We start from the raw sequence: 23,254 nt of genomic DNA on the forward strand, positions 1-23,254 counted from the left end.
GGATCTGTCCATGCTCCACTGCCACCTCGCCATGCTCCGCCCGGGCGCGCTGCGGCTGCGGGGCCTCGCGCTGCGGGGCTCCCCCAGGCGCCCAAGCTCCGCTGGCCTCCGGGAAGGGTGAGTACCCGATGGCTGCCGGGTGGGAAGAGGAGCAGGGCAGGCTTTCTGGCTCCCAGGAATGGGCTGGGGTTCTCCTGGAATTACCTGCTAACTACCAGGTAAAACTGTCTCTCCGACTCCAGCCCCCTGGCCTGTCACCAGCGGGCAGTGTGTGCAGGTCTGGGAGAGTCTGCTGTTTCTTGTCTCTGGTGCATCTGTGTCTTGGTGGTGGTTATCATTGTTTTGTATTTAATGATTAATATGTCCTCGAGATTATTCTATACCAGGGTGTATCGATTTGCCTTATTCTTTTTAATGGCTGCATAGTTTTTCATTTTATCAATACTTTATATTATAATGAAGCAGTCTACTCATTAATATTTAGACTGCTTCTGGTTGGTTGTTACCGCTGAGAACGTGAATCAGACATTCTTAATGCAAATATGTTTGGACAATATGGGAGTCTGTTTTCGTTTTAAATCATTTTTTTCTTTTTCTTTTCTTTTTGTTTTCAATTTAAAAAAAAAGAAAATTGTTAGGGAAACGGTTAGGTTATTTGAAAGTAAAAGACAGCAAGGTTCCTGTGAAATTTGAATGCCCCTGCGGTGGGTGCTTGTTTTCCATGTCTTCCTGGGCATCTAGAGTAGGATTGTCAAATTGCATTCCTGTGAGAAGATATTTTCCTTTAGTGTCTGTCTGTATGCATCTTTGAAGTTCCTGTCCTGACGTTATTCCTGACGTCATCCATGGTGGCAAGGTGAGGTTTCTGTTCATAGAGTAACTCAACAAACACTATTGTGAGCTGACTCAGTCTGCATTTTACGTTCTGTGGTCTGCAAGAACAGTTTTTGAGTTGCAATCCAGTTTCACTGCAGATTTTTGACATAGTGCTTATGGTGAGTGGGTGGGCTTATTCCAGGTACTGGGAACACAAGGCCCACAGAACTGCAGTTCTGGCTCCCTTAGGACTCAGCAGCTGCCTGCTGCCTGTTGAGTACAGTTTCTCTCAACAAATACAGGATGTTGGCCAGTCTCACAGGAGCGCTGCAAACGCAAGCGAGGTAGTGCACAAGAGCGATTTGTAAGCTATAAAGCATCACAATTAGGACACTGCATCTGATACAGAAGGAAATAGAGAGCGTGCATCTTGGGTTAATTTGTATAAAACTGACTAGACAGTGCTTATATACATATGGCATTTGCATATATTCTGAAATATTGAGAGTAATCGCAGATGACATTTCTTTTTTTTTTTTTTTTTTTTCGAGACAGGGTTTCTCTGTACAGCCCTGGCTGTCCTGGAACTCACTTTGTAGACCAGGCTGGCCTTGAACTCAGAAATCCACCTGCCTCTGCCTCCAGAGTGCTGGGATTAAAGGTGTGCGCCACCACGCCCGGCGGAAGATGACATTTCTAAGAACTGTAAGACAAGCTGGCTGTAGTGGCAAAATCCTAAAAGCCCAGAATTCTGGAGACTGAGGGGAACAACGTCAACCTCAAGGCCATCCTAGGCTACATAAGATACAGAGTGACCCTGTCTCAAAAACCAAAATGAAAATGAGATCATTCTAAGAGTTCTTCCTTACAACTTTTTGGCCAGTGTGTCTGAATACACAGTCACACCCCATGTTGTTAAACCTGTGCAGAACATGTGAGTTTCTTGTCTGACAAATTATGACTGCAGATTAGAATTTAGACATCAAGATACTCAACAACTTAACGTTTGTCAGATAAACATATCATGTTTTCCCAAATAAGGAGAAATAAGACAGACACAGCATGTCAATTCCAGGGAAGGTTCCACCTTAAAACTTATTTTTAAACATGCAGTGGTGTGCACGCCTTCAATCTCAGCACTTAGGAAGCACAGGCAGGTGGGTCTCCCTGAGGTCCAGCCTGGCCTACAGAGCAAATTTTAGGACAGCCAAAGCTACCCAGAGAGACCCTGTCTTGAAAAACTAACCAACAACAAAAAACCTTATCCTTAAAATGACAGCTTTTAGATTTGGTGTCACTGACTATGTGATGGAGAATCTTCCCAGAATTCTATTAATTTGTACTGTGACTTTCTATGTTAGACACCAATGAAATGAAGAGATTGGTGACTGGCAGAAAAGGAGGGCTGGCCAGCAAGTCCTAGGATCCCCTTGTCTCGGCTATCCCAACACTGTGATTACAGACAGGAGCTACAGTGTCCAGCTTGGTTTGCATGGATTCTTGGCGTTAAATTCAGGCCCTCTTTGCCAGTTGAGCTGCAGTCGCAGCCCCAGAATGTGTTTTATAAATGAGAAAAAACAATGCCTAGATCGAGAAGAAGCCGCTGCAGCCACTGCTACTGCTCATTTCCTTAGCTACAATCAGTGTGGGTCATCCAGTCAGAGGTCAGACGCCCCAGGTTTCTATGTGCAAATTGTAGCCTGTGGTTGTGGCGTTCCAGAGACTGGCAGGGGAGGGAATCAGACCCAAACTGGACCTGGTATCTCTGAGTGAGTCACCACTGTTAAAAACACCGTCTTCCAGACAGGAAAGCCCAGCCTCACCCCCAGAATGGAAGGACAGAGCAGAGACTGTGATCATTGGAGGCGGCTGTGTGGGCGTGAGCCTGGCTTATCATCTGGCCAAGGCTGGGATGAGAGATGTGGTCCTGATGGAGAAGTCGGAGCTCACCGCTGGCTCTACCTGGCACGCAGTAAGGAGAGTACCCCAAACTGTTCTGTGCCCTGAACCGGGCACCAGGCCTCCCCATTCACAACCCCCCACAGAGAGCTCTTCAGAGGATGGGACCCCCTCACCTCACCAGAAAGTGTCCTGGCATGCTTCCAGGAAGTGGAAAATCGTTATTAGGATGTCTATTATGTTAAACACGTGAACACGTGAATTCTGGATTCTGATCCTGGTTGTTGTTGTTGTTTGTTTTTGTTTTTTGTTTTTTTTCCATTTTCTACCCCTGTAACTTCCAGAAAGTTCGCTCTGTTTCCATTTTCTGAGTTTGTAAATGGAGTCTCACCCGGTAGCCAGCATGTGTCAATGTTCTTGTGAAGCAGCATGCTGGAGAATGGCTTAGATTAAGGACTGATATGGCTCCCATACTGTCAAGAGGGATGGGGAAGGAAGGATTCGGTGATTGCAGACAATACCTGTGCGCATGCGCACACAGACACAATGCATGCGCGCAAGCACAAATGCACACATACACGCTGAAGGTCTTGACCTTACTGGCTATCTCTTTCCACAATTGGCTTTCCTATAGTTAGAAGAGGAAAAGGAACTGTCTCCCAGGGCCTTTTGGTGCTTAGCATACACTCCCAGCATGGGCCAGGTGTCTGGATAGGAATGGTAGTCAAAGCTGAATGCCCAGTGCCTCCCAGACCCAAGCTCTGTTGGCTGCAGGCTCACAGTTCCACAGACAGCCCACGCACACTGGTTAGCCAGTGCTCCTAGAAAAGCAGTCAAGTCCAGCTCCTCTCCCTCCCACCCTTCATTCTTGGTGTGGGAGAGAAGATGGGCACCTCCCATCACCTGTGTGTACCAGTCTCCCCAGCATAGGTGTCTCCTTTCACTGGTTCCCCTCTGACTTCCTCCTGCCTGCAGAAGCCACAGTTCTCTAGGCCCTGCCTCACTCCTCCAAACTCCATTTTCTATGTAGACTTCATGTTGTCCTTCTGAAAGCAAGCCTACTTTCTCTACCTTTTTCTTCCCGTGTGCCTTAAGGTCACTATTGCTGTGATGAAACGCCATGAGGAAAAGCAACTTGGAGAGGGAAGGGTTTATTTCACTCACAGTTCTGTGTAACAGTTCATCATCAAAAGTAGTCAGGACAGGAACTCAAGCAGGACGGGATCCTGGAGGCAGGAGCTGATGCCGAGACCATGAAGGAGTGCTGCTTACTGGCTTGCTCCTCATGGCTTGCTCAGCCTGTTTTGTTTTGTTTTTATAGAACCCAGGACCATCAGCCTAGGGGTGGCACTGCCCTCCTGTATCAATCAATAATTGAGAAAGTGCTTACAGGCTTGCCTACAGCCCTATCTTATAGAGGCATTTTCTCAATCAAGGTTCCCTCCTCTCAGATGATCATAGCTTGTGTCAAGTTGACAGAAACTAGCACGGTGTGCATTTTGTCACCACTCTAGACTGAAGGACCTATATTATGGTAGGGTTTCATGATCACTGTCTTAGTTAGGGTTTCTATTGCTGTGAAGAGACACCATGCCCATGCAATTCTGACAAAGGAAAGCATTTAATTGGGACTGACTTACAGTTCAGAGGTTCATCCATTATCCTCATGGCAGGAAGCATGGTGACATGCAGGCAGACATGGGGCTGGAGAAGGAGCTGAGAGTTCTACATCCAGATCCACAGGCACCAGGAAGAGAGAGTGACACTGGGCCTGCCTTGGACTTCTGAAACCCCAATGTCTGCCCCTAGTGACACACTTCCTCCAACAAGGCCACACCTCCCAAAAGTGCCACTGCTTACAAGCCTATGGACACCACCTTCATTCAAGCCACCACGGTCTCTCAGAAGTGAGACACAAGGAAAGAATGTAGTCTTTTCCTCCTGGAAGTGGTCTGGGCTAAGACAGAAAACACTCAGAGTAGGACCTGAGCCTTAAAGAAAAGAGAAATTCTGTAAGGAGTGCAGAATGCAGCAGGAGTGGTTAGGGTGGCAACTCTAAGAGGGACGCCTAACAGAGTGGGAAGGAAGCTGGGGCAGAAGGTCTACGGGCTCTGGGGCTAAACAGGCAGGGGCAAATAGAGGCAAATGGAATTAGGTCTTCAGGGTTGCTTATATAGCCTCACACCTCCTGACTGCTACATTAAAATTGGAATGATTTATTTGTTCACAGACAGCGGTTGGGTATGGCCTGTGTTTTAGCATAGATTAAGAATCCCCTGAGATTTCAGTAAATGTGCCTCCAAAAAGGATACATATCTTAGCCTGAACTATTTTAAGAAAAGCAAGCAGAGATTTTAAAATGATAGTCTCTTATGTAAAATTAACTTTGTAAAATATTTTTTCCTATGCAAAGATATATCAAAATACTGGGAAAAGCACCTCTGCCTCCCTCTAGACAAGGCTTTAAGCCAGAGACAAATGGGGGACCCGTGTGGAGTCAGGCAACAGCAGCTGGGTGGTTTGTGCCCCCTTGGAATAAAGGACAGAACAGGACCTGTCCTTGGAACTGATTATGGAAGCTTTTACAAGCCCATGAGCCTTCTCTATAACATGACATCAGAAAGTTCTCCAAGCCAAGAATTTTCAGCCCAGAGATATTTGGAGACTGAGAGTGTGCAGAGCTGAAGCACCAGCTAAATGGAGGGACTGTGAGAACAAAGGCAGCATCCCCAGGGGTCCCTGGGGTGGGACATGTTTTCTGTGATATAATGTTCACAGGAACAGGCAACGAGGGCTGGAAGACAAGACAGCCTGAGACTGGATGTTCAATGTGGCGCCAAGTCTGCAAACCCGAGGTCCAGCTCACGTTAACAAGGCTCCTTTGTCAGTACATGACAGATGATATCACAAATGGTTTCGGAGAATAGGGTCCCCCGCTTCCCTGGGAATGATGTCTCAGCACAGTCTTTCAAGATCCAAGGATGGAAGACCCAAGATGCTCCATTTGGAGTGTGGGAAGATAATCTAGAACTTTGCACTTATTTACATACCTGAGAAAGAAATTAAACTTTACCAACATAAGTAGCATCCAATACAATCGACACGTCGCTTCCAGTTCCAAGGTTCATGGGGGGAGGCCAGCCGCACTGCACAATGGATTTATCTTCGTTCTTTGACTGCTACGTGAAACCACCATGGTGACAACCTTCACTGAGACATTTAGTCTAGTATGTGGAGAAAAGAGGAGAAGGGATTGAAGGTGAGATTAGCACTATGGAAAGATTTGCTCCCCGACAGTAATGAAAAGGGTTATGAAATTTAAACATGTATATTTTTTATAGTAAGACAAGTGTTGCAAACGTGCTGACCTTTGTTAGTAATCCAAATGGATGTAGGTGGTTTCCATGTAGCAGTTATATAGGTTTTAAAAGATATGTCTGGGGCTGGAGAGATGGCTCAGTGGTTAAGACCACTTCCAGAGGTCCCGAGTTCAATTCCCAGCAACCACATGGTGGCTCACAACCATTTATAATGGGATCTGATGCCCTCTCCTGGTGAGTCTGAAGACAGCTACATTGTACTCATATAAATAAAATAAATAAATAAAAATTTAAAAAAGATATGTCTGGGAGCACAGCTTAATAGGTGTGGTCTGTTCCTTCCAAGGGAAGGAGACGCTGTAACAAAGCGGACAGCTGGCTTGCCCAGCAGTCCTATAGAGAAGAGAGCATGTTAAAAGGGATGTTTAGAGATGTGGATAGGGTCTGGAGAGATGGCTCAGCAGTCAAAGCTCTGGCTGCTCTTCCAGAGAACTGGGGTTCAATTCCCAGCACCCACATAGCTGCTCACAACTGTCTCTAACTCCAGTTTTAGAGACCCTGACACCCTCACATAAACAAACAGGAAGGTAAACCACCAATGCACATAAAAGTAAAATCCTAATTAAATATATCATAGAAATGTGTATATTATGCCTAGGTCTTCTGGACTAAATGATATCTCCGTGTGTGGGGGTGGGGGTGGGGGGTGGGGGTGTTATCTCTCCTTTGTAAGAGATACAATTTTTAACTTATTAATATTTTTCTGATATGGAATTCCAATAGGATTTGCTCCCTTTTATCTGAAATACAGAGAGTGTGACACTTTCTAAGTTGTAGCAAGAATGGAGAGACAAGGGAACATGGTAGTCAGCTGTCAGCAGAAACCTTTGTACATAGGTGGGTGCAGTGGCAGGTACTTGGAATGGAGGAGGGGCCTTAAAACACAGAGAACACAGTCAAGAGAACACTGCTTCTGCTCTGGTTTGTGCAGGACTGAGAGACGTTGCCAAGTGCAGGAGGCCTAGGAAGAATGCTACCGTTAATTGGCCAATCACAATTGTCAACTAGATAGGCTTTAGGGTCACCTCTGAGACAACCCTCTTGGCACATCTGTGAGGGAGTTCCTACATTGTGTTCATCGAAGTGCGAAAGCCCACCTGAACGTGCGTAGCGTCATGCCATGTGCCCGCCAGAGGCTCCAGCTGAATAAGAAGGGAAAGGAGAGCAAAGACCCAGCGTTCCTCACTGCTTCCCTAGGGCAGATGCAACATAATCTCGCTCCCATGCCTTCCCTACCTTGACAAACTCAAGCTGGAAGGCAGGATAAACCTTTTATTCCTTTAGTGACTTTTTTTTTTTTTTTTTTTAGATTTATTTATTTATTATATGTAAGTACACTGTAGCTGTCTTCAAACACTCCAGAAGAAGGAGTCAGATCTCATTACAGATGGTTGTGAACCACCATGTGGTTGCTGGGATTTGAACTCTGGACCTTTGGAAGAGCAGTCGGGTGCTCTTACCCACTGAGCCATCTCACCAGCCCTTTTTTTTTTTTTTTTTTTTGGTTTTTCGAGACAGGGTTTCTCTGTGTAGCCCTGGCTGTCCTGAAACTCACTCTGTAGACCAGGCTGGCCTCGAACTCAGAAATCCGCCTGCCTCTGCCTCCCGAGTGCTGGGATTAAAGGCGTGCGCCACCACGCCCGGCCCTTTAGTGACTTCTTGTCTGGTGTTTGTTCATAACAATGAGAAAAAAGAGACCAACACACAGGAGAATTGAAAGTTCAATGACAACAGTCTGTTTGTTGGGCGCACCTTTAATCCTAGCACCTGGGAGGCAGAGGCAGACAGATCTCTGTGTTTGAGACCAGCCTGGTCTATAGAATGAGTTCTAGGATACCCAGGACTACACAGAGAAACCCTGTCTTGAAAAACAAACAAACAAACAAACAAACAAACAAAAACTTTAATGCCAGCCTGGGCTATACAAGGAGACTGCTTAAAACAAAAGAGATTAAAACAAATAAGTAAATACATACATATACAAATAAACAAACAGATAAATGATCGAACAGTCCTAGACATAAAGCAAGCCTAGAATTAGGCTGTATTTTTAATACTGTATGGTTAATTCAGTGTATACACAGCTTAATAATGAAATACGTTAATCACAAAAATGTGATTCATGAGCTTAATATGCAAAAGCTTTCTGGCACAATAAGTAAGATAGAAATTATTTAAAATATTTCCCTCATCCCAAGCTCACTTAGTATGCTTTACAACCGCTATTAATATAGTAACCTATATTTACATGTTATGTGTAAATGAAAGGATAAGAATATTTTAGTGGCTATGTGCAAAAGTCTGAGTCTAAGTGTATGAATAAAAGATTCAGAGCCACTGGAATAACTGGCTTAGGCCAGAAGCTGAGTTTTCTGAGGTGGTAGAGGCCCCTGAAAGTCAGGAAGGATTATTGGACTCAGGGATCACGCCACAAGTTAGCATCCAACACTCTCCCCATTATTTAGCACCCTTGGATGGTTTTCTAACTCCTGCAGTTTTTCTCATACTTTGTAATTGTCAATACACTGTGGGGAAGAACTCTCTTTTCTTGTTATTAAATTTATGTCAATAAACACTTGCAAACTCTGAACTTACTTGAAGATATGCATGCGAGTGTGCATGCATACACGTGTATCTTTCTATGTGTCTGTCTTTGTTTGAGATAGGGTCTCATGTAGCTCAGGCTGGTCTTGAACTTACTATATATATATATATTCCATGTACATAGTGTGTGTACATATATATATATATATATATATATATATATATATGCAAGAATGATTTTGGACTCCTGATCTTCCTGCTTCTACTTCCTAGTACTGGAATTACAGCCTGAGCCACACACCCAGCTTTGAAGGGCTATACTTCTGTTGTGGTTTGATTAGGTTTGGCCCCTACAGACTTATGTGTTTGAATGTTTGGCCCATAGGGAATGGCACTATTAGGAGGTGTGGCCTTGCTGGAGGAAGTGTGTCACTGTGGGAGTAGGCTTTGAGGTTGCCTATGCTTAAGCTCCACCCAGCAGAAGTCTAGCCTCCTCCTGACTGCCTGCAAAAGGCAATCTCTTTCTGGCTGCCTTCCAATCAAGTTGTAAAACTCTCAGTTCCTTCTCCAACATGATGTCTGCCTGGATGCTGCATGCTTCCTGCCACAATGATAATGGACTGAACCTCTGAATTGTAAGCCAGTCCTAATTAAATGTTTTCTTTTATAAGAGCTGCTCTGGTCATGGTGTCTTTTTACAGCAATGGAAATCCTAATTAAGACAATTTCTGAAGGATTCTGTCTCCCTCTCCCTCTCCCTCTCCCTCTCCCTCTCCCTCTCCCTCTCCCTCTCCCTCTCCCTCTCCCTCTCCCTCTCCCTCTCCCTCTCCCTCTCCTCCCTCTCCCTCTTCCCTCCCCTTCTTTCTACTTCTTTTCCCTCTCCTTTCCCCCCCTCTTTATCTTCTATACCAAATAATATTTCCTTTATTTTCAAGTCAAAGTCTCTTCCTGTGAAGCCCTCGTTGGCCTTCCCAGCCTCTGGGAGTCTGATGAGCCATCTCTTCAGCTCCCTTACTTCTTGCAACTGCAGCTTTGTGGCCTAGCATTTAACCATGTGCCTGAAGGATAGGACAAGTATTTTCTTTTTTCTCAAACTTTTCATTTACTATATCCACATTGAAGTCACAGAAGAGAATGACACTGTGTGCTCTACATGTCTAAATGTAGACAGGTATTCAATTAATAACAGACTATGCAAGAAGATTCAAATAAATTGAGTGCAGTAGAAGCACAGTACAGATAACTCTAAATTTTAAACACAAATTCAAAATCAAAAGCCAACATAAGAAGCTAGTTATTAATGCTAGGAAGCACCCATGCACACTGGTCCCGACTGTCATGGTAACAAGGAATAGAGAGAAACAGGGCTTGCTCCTACATGGGTATTCTCTTTCAGTAAGAGGGTTGGGTAACATTTTCTTGGCTATGCATTTCCAAAAGAATTTGTTCCCTAAACTAAGTACACTGAGCTAAATGTCTTTGATAAGTCCATGTGATTCTTTCAGATGAGAATTCACCAGCCCCTTGGGCAGAGGAACAGTGGACACCGAGCAGATGGATGTAGATAATGAAAGTTGGAGACTTTCTGGAGGCCTGGTGTGGTGGTTTGAATAGGAATGGCCCTCACAGGCTCCTGTATTTGAATGTTCGGTCATTAGGGAGAGGCAGTACCGGAGAGAGATTAGAATGTGTGGCCTTGTTGAAGTAGGTGTGGTCTTGTTGGAAGAAGTCTATTACTGGAGGTGGGATTTGAGGTTTCAGAAGCTCAAGCCCAGCCCAGTGTCTCTCTTCTGCTACCTGTGGATCTGGATGTAGAATGCTCAGCTATCTTGTCTGCCTGCATGCTGCCATACTCCCCGTCATGATGACAAAAGGTTAAACTACAGTATCTGCATGCAAGCTCTAGTAAAATGCTTTCCTTTATAAGAATTGCTGTGGTCATGGTGACTTACAGCAATAGAACACTGAATAAAACAACCAAATTCATCCAGGATTCTGGCTTACAGTATCTCTAGGCATAACCAGAGCTCTGGTCAGTGTTCAAGAGCATTCATTTCCTCAATGGATGGGGTGACGATGCATTGAAGACAGAATTGGGGTCACTGGCAGATACCCAAAGGAGGCCAGAGATGATCTCTGGTTGAATGAGCAAAGCACACACACACACACATACACACTCACACATACACACCACACACACACACACACACACACACACACACACACACACACTGACTATCAAATATGTGAAAGGAAAAGAGGGTTTGCCATGCTTCAGACACCCTGGCAGCAGTTCCTATGGTGGAAGCATCCTCTGCTCTCACAGGAGCTGGGGCGCATGGTGGCTCAGGGACTGGGGTGGGACTTTTGTCAGAAGCCACTGATGCGCACACAGTGCTTGGACAAGTTCAGATGAAGGCCTCAGGCTTCTGGTCTGTAAATGGCAGTTGACTAACGTTAATGGGAATAGTTTCGAGTTTCAGAGAATCAAATTCTCATAGGAGAAAGTTATAAATATTTCTAAATGGATTTGAGTTTGAACAGATTGTGTTCTGATGAGCTCCCCAAGATAAATTAGCTGAAAAATGAGACCCCAGATACTTAATTAAGAAAACTCTTGCTTCGTGTAATTGACTAGAATTCTTGGTCTGGATGCTACATTGCATCTGTCAGAATTGATGGAAGGGGCTGCAGCATTCCTAATATTTAGCAATCTTTTCCAAAGAATAACTAATAAGCATTTATTCAACAAATATGTGTAGGTGTGCCTCTATGCTTTCAGAACAGGTTAAGCGTGAATAAGCATATTATCTGTGCACCAGTCTCTAGTCACCAGAAGTTGCAGTCTGGAAAAGGGACAAAGAGTCTGTCCATCCGAGAGCAAGCTGGGGATTAGGTTAAGGACCCCCCCTTGCCAGTCCAAAATACTTCTGCTTTGGGGAGCACACCTATGGGTTCCTAACTCAAGTCCCATCACTTGCCTCACCCCCAACATTTCCTAATACAAACTGGGCATCATTAATCCAAAAATCCAAGATCCCAAGTCTACTCTTGAAACTTTGTGAGCACTGGGAGAGACACAAGTGGAAATTTCCATACCTGGTCTCTGATGGCTCAACATAAACAAATCTTGCTTCATGCTCAAAGTTATTTGGAATCCTGTGTGATATAATGTATATATAAAGTGTCTAGGAAACAAAAGGATTTCTTTTTTGTATAGACCAGGGTTCTCATAACGCACTATTATGTACATACAAATATCCAAAACTTAAAATTCAAAATTTGTATTTTATTACATTTAATTAATTAATAATTAATTTATATATGTGTTTCCACTCACTTGCCCACAGACATGTTCCATAAATATGAGAGGACAATGTGCAAGAGTTGGTTCTCCTCTCTAACTATGCAATGGGCCCCAGGGATCCCGGGATGGGGCTCATCAGGGCTGGTGGCAGGATATCTTTTCCCACTGGGCCATCTTGCTGATCTCCAAATTCAAAACTCTAAACACTTCTGGTCCAATAAAAAAACAAAAAAAAAAACAAAAAAAAAAACAGTCAACAACAGCATATATACCAAACCTTCAACCTAACCCAGTCCCTTTGCCCTCGTCCTAGTGACTTTTAGGCTCTTCCTCGACATGTGTATGAGTTGGCTTTCACTCGGCTCATATGGCTGAAGCTGCTTTATATACTGTGTGTTGAACTGTCTGCTCTGGGATCGCAAACAGCCACCAATGAGTCCTTTCCGGCGTCCACCTGACACTTCTTCATGTCTCCGCAGCATGAAAAATGCTGCTTAGGAGGGATGTCACCAACAGTGTGCAAGTGTCACCTGATGTCTGTATTTTTCTTCCCTCCTACTTTTAAGGCAGGTTTAACAACTTACTTTCACCCCGGGATAAACTTGAAGAAAATACATTATGACAGCATCAAACTTTACGAGAGGCTGGAAGAAGAAACCGGACAGGTAAGTGCTTTACGGTGCCGGTGTCTGTGAGGTCAGCCACACAGATACAGAAGGTGTGTCCCATGCTTGCTCTGGTGGAGACTAAGAAAGAACCTGGGTCCATTTTAACATCCTGTTCATTTCTTCAAGTGTACTATCTAGGTAACTAACCTTTTTTTTTAAAGGAAGAGGTAATAAATGGTGCCTTTTCAGACTTCGTTTAGTAGGTTCCTATATCTATAGTATTTGAAGTCAGGGCTCTCAGCAAACAGCTTGCTCAGGCCCTGACCGTCCATGCCTTCCGAAACAGCACCGTAAGATCCCTGGTCTTTATTTTTATCTCTTCTCAGAGTGACTGTTTCCATGGACTAAGATCAAAGGCCCCTTATTGTTTTCATGCCCTTATCCTCACCGAGGGTCTAAAAGCTCCCTGGAGTCTTCAGGATGAAGATCAAAGGCTCAGCAGGGTCTGGGGCGTGCCCTTCCTTAGCTAACCCTGCCCTTCCTTAGCTAAACCCCTCCCCGCCCCCCCTCCCGCCTGATTTCCTAACCTTCTCCCTTGCCTTGCCTCTATTTCCATTGCTCAAGTGCTTTTCTTGCCCTCAACAGCATCTGCTTTCTAAGTCTGTGTTGTTTTCTTCCTACCTGTTCTGGCTGGATCCACCTCCCCCTCACGAGACACAGAGGGCCCACCCCTGTTGTGTACTGGTAAGCTCATGAGTGCACACTGCTCTAACACACGTGTGCCACTGTTGTTGCTTTAGTAGTTGGTCTTCCCTGCAGAATGTGAGCCGTTTGAAGGCCAGGACTGCCCTCCTGTTTGGTAACCCAGGACTTCACTGAAACAGAAAGACTTTTTAAGAGATGCCAAATGTGCCGGGCGGTGGTGGCGCACGCCTTTAATCCCAGCACTTGGGAGGCAGAGGCAGGCAGATTTCTGAGTTAGAGGCCAGTCTGGTATACAAAGTGAGTTCCAGGGCAGCCAGGACTACACAGAGAAACCCTGTATCGAAAAAACAAAAACAAAAACAAAAACAAAAACAACCAAGAGATGCCAAATGAGCGTTAGGTTACAATCCCTCTCAGCACTTTGGTTCTCTGCAGTTCCTCCTTCTGTCCTCTGGCTGGCCTTCTCCCTTTCTGTCCTGCCTCTTGAGTCTGCACTCAACCCCTCAGCCTGTGCAACTGTTTGCTCCAGCTGCCCTACCGTTTCCTGCAGACAGACAGTTCCCTGCAGACAGACAGTTCCCTGCAGACAGACAGACAGTTCCATCACACCAGAGCTTCGCCTCCCTTTCTTTCACCCAGTTCCTCAGGTTTGCAGTACTGCCCAGCTTACAGGAACACCGACTAAACTGCTGCTGAACAAATATCTCTTCGTAAGATGCAAATGTCTTATGTCTCGATAATGATCGCCACCTTATAAACCTCTCTTACTAGATTTTTCACTGTGCTAGGGAACTGTTTGAGTGCCTGAAGACAATTTATTTATGTGCTTTGCCTGGAATTATTGTCACAGGTGGTGGGATTCCATCAACCAGGTAGTATCAGGCTTGCTACAACTCCTGTAAGGGTGGACGAATTTAAATACCAAATGACGCGAACCAACTGGCACGCCACGGAACAGTATATTATTGAGCCTGAAAAAATCCACGAGCTGTTCCCTTTACTCAACATGAACAAGGTATTTATTGGAAGGACAATTTCACTTTGTCGACTTGAACTAAAAATTATGTTAAAATAATATGTTTCAATGAGTTCATTAAAAGTAGAAATAATGGATGTATACAGTCCATAATACCAACATTAGACGGTAGGTGTTACACTGTGGGCAGGTCACAGTGTAGGCCGTTATTAAGGGATGTCTGCAGGGACAACGAAACCCCTTTTTAGTGACAACTAAGGAAACATTTCTATACCTTTCTGTGACCGGCTCCCTCAGACTGAAGTGCTTTTACACACCAGCTGTCTGATGGGGGATGGCAGCTGCTATGACGACTCTAGAAGGGACTGCTGAAGTTTTAAAAGTCAAGAAGCCCTGTGCCATACTCCCTCCTATGCTGCCTGCTCCTGGTGGCGCCTCCCTCTCAGACCATTCTGGGCAAAGATCTAGACTAACTTTGAATCTCCTTAAGGGAATCCACTTGACAGGGAACTTAATGTTTTTTTTTTGTTTTTTTTTTATCCTTCCAGTTGAGCATAGTATTTTTTTCTTTCTTTAGCAGAATATTGGCAACATTACTGTGGTAGTATTTATGTAAAAGAGACCACGCTAAGCCCTTTCTATGCAAACTCTGGCTACTATGACCCAGAAAACAGAAACTTAAACAATTTACACAGTAGGATAATTTTGTTCAGTTTAGAAGAGCTGGAGGAAAGTTTTGAACCCTGGGCCCTCTCTGACTCTGTCCTGGGTATGGGGAGACAGCAGGTTGCTTGGGGAAGCAGACAGCCATTTCCCTGGTAGTGACTGTGTCAGTAGTTCTGGTCTCTGAGTGTTTGTGTAACTGCTGTGGGTGCTGGGGCGTTGTGCTCTTGTGAGTTTTTACAGGCTGCAGGGACTCTTTCTTGTCCATGGCTTTGTGTGATGGCATTGTCTTCATCGAAGTCCACCTCCACTATACTGCTAAGAATCCATTTATATCCCTTTATATGTCAACTCTGAAACACTTCCTTAGAAGCTCTCATCAATACAGATTTCCTAAAAGTTCTTAAGCAATGGAAACACATGGACCAGGACATGCCAAGCCAAATAGCCATGGGATCACTGCAGAAAGCACAAAGCCATTACAAAACACCAGCGTGACATCCGCAAGTCACCATGGTGTGAATGCCATCAAAACCCAAAGTCTCTTGCACTGGATACATAAGTACAAAGATTAAATTTTAGTAAAAAAACAAATCTGGGCCTAGATGGCATCTCTGATAAATTCTAACAGATAGTTATAGTTGAAGAATTGATATGAATCCTTCACAAAGTCTTCTAAAATTAGAGTTGAATATGTTCCTATACAACCTATAACACTAGTATGTCTCTGGTATAGAAACCAAACAAAAACAAAGGAAGAAAAGGCATACTATTGTTCTTTCTAAATCTAGATGTGAAAGTCTTTAATAAAAATCTAGTAAACTGAATTAACAATTCTATGATATTGCCAAGTAGAGTGTGTCCCAGGAATGCAGGGTTGGTTTAAAGTCTAAATGTTAATCAGTGTAATACTATCACAGTAACAAAGGGCAAAGAGCCCAAAATAATCTAAACAGATGCAGGGAAAATATTTGTCAAGACTCCCTGTTCATAGTTGCTGGCATTTTCTTGCCAAATAGATGAGATCTTGTTATATCATTTGCTATGCTGCTTCTGTCAGCTCACGTCATCCCCCTTCATTCCCTCAGAGTACCTAGGCTGAAGTCGTAACACAGAGGAGGTGTGCAAGAAGTTGGATTATAAACCCAGTATACATTTTCATCAAGCACAAATGTGCACATATATACTGAAATCTAGTACACTCATACCCTAGGCTACCACTCTAGCACCGAACTATAACCCCAGCTCATTTTTTGTTTCTTATTTTGAGGAAAGGTCTCCAAAAGCTTTCCAAGCTGTTCTTGAACTCATTCTATTCCAGGCAGGTGTTGAACTTGGAATCCTGCCTTAGCCTTTCTAATAGCTGGGATTACAGACCTACACCATCAGACCTAGCTGATATTGGGTATACACTAACATATAAATATATTTACAATATTGAATACTTAAATGTTATAACTGATATATCAATTAGAATTAGACTTGGCTTTAAACCTGAAAAACCAAAATAATAATGCTTAAGTCTTTTTCTCATTATTTAAGTACTTGTACTGGCTAGTCTTATGCCAACTTGACATGAGCTAAAGTCATGTGAGAGGAGGTAACCTCAATTGAGAAATGCCTGTAGGGAGGGCACAGCCATGGTGGATGGTGCCACCTCTGGGCTGGTGGTCCTGGGTTCTATAAGAAAGCAGGCTGAATAGACCATGATTAGCAAGTCAGTAAGCAGCACTCCTCCATGACCTCCACATCAGCTCCTGCCTCCAGGTTCCTGCCCTGCTTGAGTTCCTGTCTTGTCTACCTTTAGTGATGAACAGTGATGTGGAAGCCTAAGCTGAAAATCCCTTTTCCTCTCCAAGTTGCTTTGGTCGTAGTGGTCCTTCACAGCAATAGAAACCCTGATTGAGAAAGTATTAAATAGCCACTAAGCCATCAAGGCTTCAATGATCAGGCCACCCTCTAGATCATTACGTTGCCAGTCCAGGGGTTTGACTCTTGTGTTAGTGTTCCATATGTCAGTTGGAGCCCAGCCATCACATCTGAATTTCAGACCCCAGGATGGAGAAACTAACAAAGATGGGCATACGCTAGTTATCTTCTTGGAGTGGCTCTGGAAGCTGCCATATAATCCTTTCCTTTGCACCCCATTGACTAGAACTTAACATTAGCTTTAGCCACTGACTGCAGATAATAGCTGCCAGAAGACTGGAAACTATACACTTTGTTCTTAGTGGCATGGAGACCATTGCAAAGCTTTATCAAGTGGCTTCATGGTGATGAGTGACTAAGCTCTCATTGCGTATCTTGCTCAAATCTAAGTATGACTTAAAAAAGAAAAGACATGTTAACTGCTGTTGAGATCCTTTCTCTCTCTGCTGGCATCAAACTCTAGAACCCTGTGCATGCCAGGCAGGCACTCTGCCACTCAGCTATGTATATGTCTAAATGTTGATGCACTTTAAAGTCTAGTTTTATTAAGCATTTGTCAGCAGGCTATAATTGTGTTGAGTAATAAGCATACATTTCTTTGAATATTGACTTTCTTATGGTTGACTTAGATTTTAGCCGGACTGTATAACCCAGGAGATGGCCACATTGATCCTTATTCTCTGACGATGGCCCTGGCTGCTGGTGCTAGGAAATATGGGGCCCTTCTAAAGTATCCAGCACCAGTGACATCTCTGAAGCCCAGGCCAGATGGGACATGGGATGTGGAGACTCCACAAGGATCTGTGAGAGCAAATAGGATTGTGAATGCTGCAGGTAAGCCACCAGCCCTCCCCTTTCCCCGCCTGGCGTTCCCCTCCATCCTCACCTATCCACTACCCCGGTTTCCATTCTTTTCTGCTCTAGTTGTGTCTTGACAACTTAGGTGGCTTTTTCCTTTCAGGTTTTATCTTTGTTCTTTACTGATTATGCTCATGATCAAACTCCAGGGATCAGGGATCAAGGCAGCGTGCTTGCCCGGCACACTTGACAATCTCCAGCACCTGGAAGACAGGGACAGTGGGGTCAGAAGTTCAAGGCCCTTTCTTGTTCTATAGGGGGTGTGCAGGTTGAGTCTAGCCTGGGATACTTGATATCCTGCCTTAAAACAAACAACAAACAAACAACAAACAAACAAGCAAGTTTGGACCTAAGTTCCACTCTTCCAATTTCTTACTATACAACTGTATTTAATGTACTTTTAAAACTAGATGTGATCATTTCTGTTCCTTCCACATCTCTCTTATTTGTCTGGATTACTTTGACTAGTCGCACATTTCAGTTGTGTTGTTAAGCTGTTCTGTTATAGTTCGTGGAGTAGTGAAGGCTGGAGGGATGGGAGATAATCTAGTGACCATCCCACTTGTTATTTGTGGAGCCAAGGCCCAGTATTACAGCCATTGACTGAGCTGCATGGCCAGGTCTGAAGGATCCAGGCCTGGAAGCTGGTCTTTAGATTTTTGTGCTTAGACACTTTCAGACATGTTGGTTACACGTGAAGTTGTCCTCAGTTCCACAGGCCCAGAAAGAGAGTCCATGGAAATACTGGGCTGCTGGGACTGGGTTTATCATTTATATTTTCTTTTCTTTAAGATGTATCCATTTATCCTTATTTTCTGTGTTTGAGTGTTTTGCCTGAATGTATGTGCATTAGGTACATGCCTTGTGCCCTTGAAAGCCAGAAGAGCTCAGCAGATCCCCTGGGACAGATGGTTGTGAGCTGCCATGTGAGGGGTGTGAATAGAACCCTAGTCCTCTGGAAGAGCAGCCAGTGTGCTTAGCCACTGAGCCATCTCTCAGCCCCAGTTTGTATTTTCTTACAGTAAATGATAGCTAATTTAAACCTAAAATAATCATAGAGCAGTGTCTTAGTTAGGTTTTTACTGCTGTGAACAGACACCATGACCAAGGCAACTCTTATAAGGACAACATTTAATTTGGGCTGGCTTACAGGTTCAGAGGTTCAGACCATTATCTTCAAGGTGGGAGCATGGCAGCATCCAGGCAGGTTTGGTGCAGGAGGAGATGAGAGTTCTACATCTTCATCTGAAGGCTGCTAGCAGAATACTGGCTTTCAGGCAGCTAGGATGAGGGCCTTAAAGCCCATACCCACAGTGACACACCTATTCCAACAGGGCCACACTAACAGTGCCACTCCCTGAGCCAACCATATACAATCCATCATAGTAGCTCATTTAAACCTTAATCATAGGCCAGCAAAGGATTTTTTGAGCTGTTCTTTAAATTATCAGATGAAAATAGTCTATTATTATCATTACTATTATTGTTATCAGAAAAAATGATATACTATGAAAATATACTTGAGTCATGTTTTCTTTTGTTTTAGCTAATAAAATTTATTTTAAAATATACAACTCAGTATTGACATTTTTAAGTCACCAAAATAATTTATAATAGTTAAATGCCTCTTAAATATATATAATATCTTCTGAAGCTAAAAGTAATATACACTAAACCAGTTTTTAAAATCTATTTGGAACATTAAAGATCACAGAAGTAGAAAAAAATCTCTTATGAAGTCCTCTTTGAAAGGAAATTGTGAAAAGTTCCCGATTAGACAGAAATCTTTCCATCTCCAAGGGAGAATGCATAGCATAACTGTGGCTTCATAGAATGAATTGGGTAGTGTTCCTTCTGTTTCTATTTTGTGGAATAGTTTGAAGAGTATTGGTATTAGGTCTTCTTTGAAGGTCTGATGGAATTCTGCACTAAATCCATCTGGTCCTGGGCTTGCTTTTTTGTTTTGTTCTGGTTTTGGGTTTTTTAGGGGGGAGATTTTAATGTCTGCTGTTATTTCTTTAGGGGTTATGGGACTGGTTAGATGGTTTATCTGATCCCAATTTAATTTTGGTATTTGGTATCTGTCTACAAAATTGTCCATTTCAACCAGATTTTTCAGTTTTGATGAATATAGGCTTTTGTAATAGCATCTGATGATTTTTTTGAATTTCCCCAGTTTCTGTTGTTATATTTCCCTAATCATTTCTGATTTTTGTTAATTTGGATACTGTCTCTGTACCCTCTGGCTGGTCTGGCTAAGGGTTTATCTATCTTGTTGATTTTCTCAAAGAACTAGCTCCTGGTTTGGTTGATTCTTTGTATAGTACTTTTTGTTTCACTTGGTTGAATTCAGCCCTGAGTTTGATTATTTCCTGCCTTCTCCTCCTCTTGGGTGCATTTGCTTATTCTAGAGCTTTTAGGTGTGCTATTAAGCTGCTAGTACACACTGTCTCCAGTTTCTTTTTGAAGGCACTCAGAGCTGAGTTTTCCTCTTAGCACTGCTTTCATTGTATCCCACACATTTGGGTATGTTGTGCCTTCATTTTCATTAAATTCTAAAAAGTCTTTAATTCTTTCTTAACTTTTTCCTTGACCAAGTTATCATTGAGTAGGGTGTTGTTCAGTTTCCATATGTATGTGGGCTTTCTGTTGTTTTTGTTGCTATTGAAGACGAGCCTTAGACTGTGGTGATCTGAAAGGATTCATGGGATTATTTCAATCTTCTTGTATCTGTTGAGGCCTCTTTTGTGACAGATTATATGGTCAGTTTTGGAGAAGGTACCATAAGGTGCTGATAAGAAGGTATATTTTTTTGTTTTAGGATGAAATGTTCTATGGATATCTGTTAAATTCATATAGTCCATAACTTCTGTTAGTTTCACCGTGTCTCTGTTTAGTTTGTGTTTCCATGATCTGTCCATTGATGAGAGTGAGATGTTGAAGTCTCCCACTATTACTGTGTGGGGTGCAATGTGTGCTTTGGGCTTTAGTAAAGTTTCTTTTATGAATGTGAGTGTCCTTGCATTTGGAGTACAGATGTTCAAAATTGAGATTTCTTCTTAGTAGATTTTACCTTTGATGAGTATGAAGTGTCCTTCCTTATCCTTTTTGATATCTTTTGGTTGAAAGTTGCTTTTATTCAATATTACAATGGCTTCTCCAGCTTTTTTTGGGGACCATTTGTTTGGAAAATTGTTTTCCAGTCCTTTACTCTGAGGTAGTGTCTGTCATTGTCACTGAGGTGGGTTTCCTGTATGCAGCAAAGTGTTGGGTCCTGTTTACGTAACCAGCCTGTTAGTCTATGTCTTTTTATTGGAGAATTGAGTCCATTGATATTAAGAGATATTAAGGAATGGTGATTGTTGCTTACTGTTATTTTTGTTGTTAGAGGTGGAATTATGTTTGTGTGGCTATCTTCTTTTGGGTTTGTTGAAAGAAGATTACTTTCTTTTTCTAAGGTGTAGTTTCCCTCCTTGTGTTGGAGTTTTCCATCTATTATCCTTTGTAGGGCTGGACTTGTGGAGAGATATTGTATAAATTCATTTTTGTCATGGATTATCTTGGTTTATCCATCTGTGGTAATTGAGAGTTTTGCTGGGTATAGTAGCCTGGGCTGGCATTTGTGTTCTCTTAACATCTTTCCAGGATCTTCTGGCTTTCATAGTCTCTGGTGAGAAGCCTGGTGTAATTCTGATAGATCTGCTTTTATATGTTACTTGAGCTTTTCCTCTTATTACTACTTTTACTAGTCTTTTTTTGTTTTGTGCATTTGGTGTTTTGACTATTATATGATGGGAGGAATTTCTTTTCTGGTCCAATCTATTTTGGAGTTCTATAAGCCTCTTGTGTGTTTATGGGCATCTCTTACTTTAGGGTAGGGAAGTTTTCTTCTATAATTTTGTTGAAGATATTTACTGGTCCTTTAAGTTGGGAATCTTCACTCTCTTCTATACCTATTATCCTTAGGTTTGGTCTTCTCATTGTGTCCTGGATTTCCTGGATGTTTTGGGTTAGGAGATTTTTGCATTTTGCATTTTCTTTGACTGTTGTGTCAATGTTTTCTATGGTATCTTCTGCACCTGAGATTCTCACTTCTATCTCTTGTATTCTGTTGGTGATGCTTGCATCTATGACTCCTGATCTCTTTCCTAGGTTTTCTATTTCCAGGGTTGTCTCCTTTTGTGATTTCTTTATTGTTTCTATTTCCATTTTTAGATCCTAGATGTTTTTGTTCATTTCCTTCACCTGTTTGGTTGTTTTCCTTTAATACTTTAAGGGATTTTTGTGTTTCCTCTTTAAGAGCTTCTAGCTATTTAACTGTGTTCTCCTGTATTTCTTTAAGGGAATTATTCATGTCCTTCTTAAAGTCCTCTGTCATCATCATGAGATGTGACTTTAAATCAGTCTTGCTTTTCTGGTGTGATGGGGTATTCAGGTCTTGCTGTGTGGGGGAACTAGGTTCTGGTGAATCCAAGTAGCCTTGGTTTCTGTTGCTTTTGTTCTTGCCCTTGCCTCTGACCATCTGGATATCTCTGGTGTTAGCTGGTCTTCCTGTCTCTGACCGTGACTTGTTCCTCTGCAAGCCTGTGTGTCCCTGAGAGACCAGTTCTTTCTGGGAGGAATTTGGGTATGGAGAGCTATGGCATAGGGTTTGCTCCAGGGTTCAGACAGTAACCAAAAGGATCCTATCCCTGGCTGTTCCTATGTTCTGATAGCTTTGGGAATGTCCCTTGTGGGCCTGAAATTTGAGCAGAAATAGTGGTCTTACCTGTGCTCACAGGTGTGTCAGCACTCCTGGGATACCAGCTCTTTCCAGATGGTATTTGGGTGTGGAACACTGTAGCACAGGATCTGCTCCCATCATGGACAGAAACTGACAGAAACTGGAAGGATCCTGTCCCATGCTGCTCCTCCATTCTTGTGTCCTGAGCTGATCCCTCTGAGCAAAAGTAGTAGTCTTACCTGTGCTCATAGGCTTGTCAGCACTTCTGAGAGACCCTCTCCCTCCCTGTGGTATTTGGGTAAGGTGCACAGGAACAGCTCCGGGTGTTGTGTCACAGGATCTGGCACCATAAAAAGCTGTAAATTTACAAAGTAACTTTGCTATTTGGTGGAGGAAATGAAGGAGTGATTTCCAAGTCCAGTCTTCTAAGATACTATGGACTAGAGGTTCCCAAGGAAAATGGGATGGAAGAGCAACCAACAGGGAGTCAGGGGAAAGCAAGGTTCAAGGAGTCAGTTTTCTTATAGTTCTTCCATTAAACCACAAACCTGATTGATGTTAGCTTTAAAACAGAAACACTTAATTTGTAAAAATTACATTTTTTATTAATTTATTTTAAGGGGTTTAAACATGTGCTATACTGTTGCATGTAAAGATTGGGGTACAACTTGCAGGAGTTGGTTTCCACAGTCAAAGTTTCCATATCAAAGGGCTCAAACTCTAGATGTCAGATCTTGGTGGCAACATTTACCTGCTGAGCCATCTTATCAGCCCCTTAAAATTTTTAAAAATGGACCTAGAAAAATCATTGTCTTTAATATTTAAAAGTCTACATTAGTATTTCAC

At 43.0% G+C, this 23,254-nt stretch overlaps 1 protein-coding gene across 1 annotated transcript in view; it reads left to right on the forward strand.

Annotated features, from left to right (window-relative positions):
- The first annotated feature begins 20 nt into the window (after positions 1 to 20).
- Dmgdh (dimethylglycine dehydrogenase precursor) overlaps positions 21 to 23,254 on the forward strand; it is a 78,388-nt gene continuing 55,154 nt past the window's right edge. Inside the window, exons 1-5 of the mRNA NM_028772.3 lie at positions 21 to 117; positions 2,620 to 2,788; positions 12,513 to 12,611; positions 14,110 to 14,274; positions 17,457 to 17,661. Coding sequence (NP_083048.1) covers positions 32 to 117; positions 2,620 to 2,788; positions 12,513 to 12,611; positions 14,110 to 14,274; positions 17,457 to 17,661 — 724 coding nt within the window. The 5' untranslated portion in view covers positions 21 to 31. The remainder of the gene's footprint in view (positions 118 to 2,619; positions 2,789 to 12,512; positions 12,612 to 14,109; positions 14,275 to 17,456; positions 17,662 to 23,254) is intronic.

This window comes from Mus musculus, chromosome 13, assembly GCF_000001635.26.
Source record: "Mus musculus strain C57BL/6J chromosome 13, GRCm38.p6 C57BL/6J".
Classification (NCBI taxonomy): domain Eukaryota; kingdom Metazoa; phylum Chordata; class Mammalia; order Rodentia; family Muridae; genus Mus; species Mus musculus.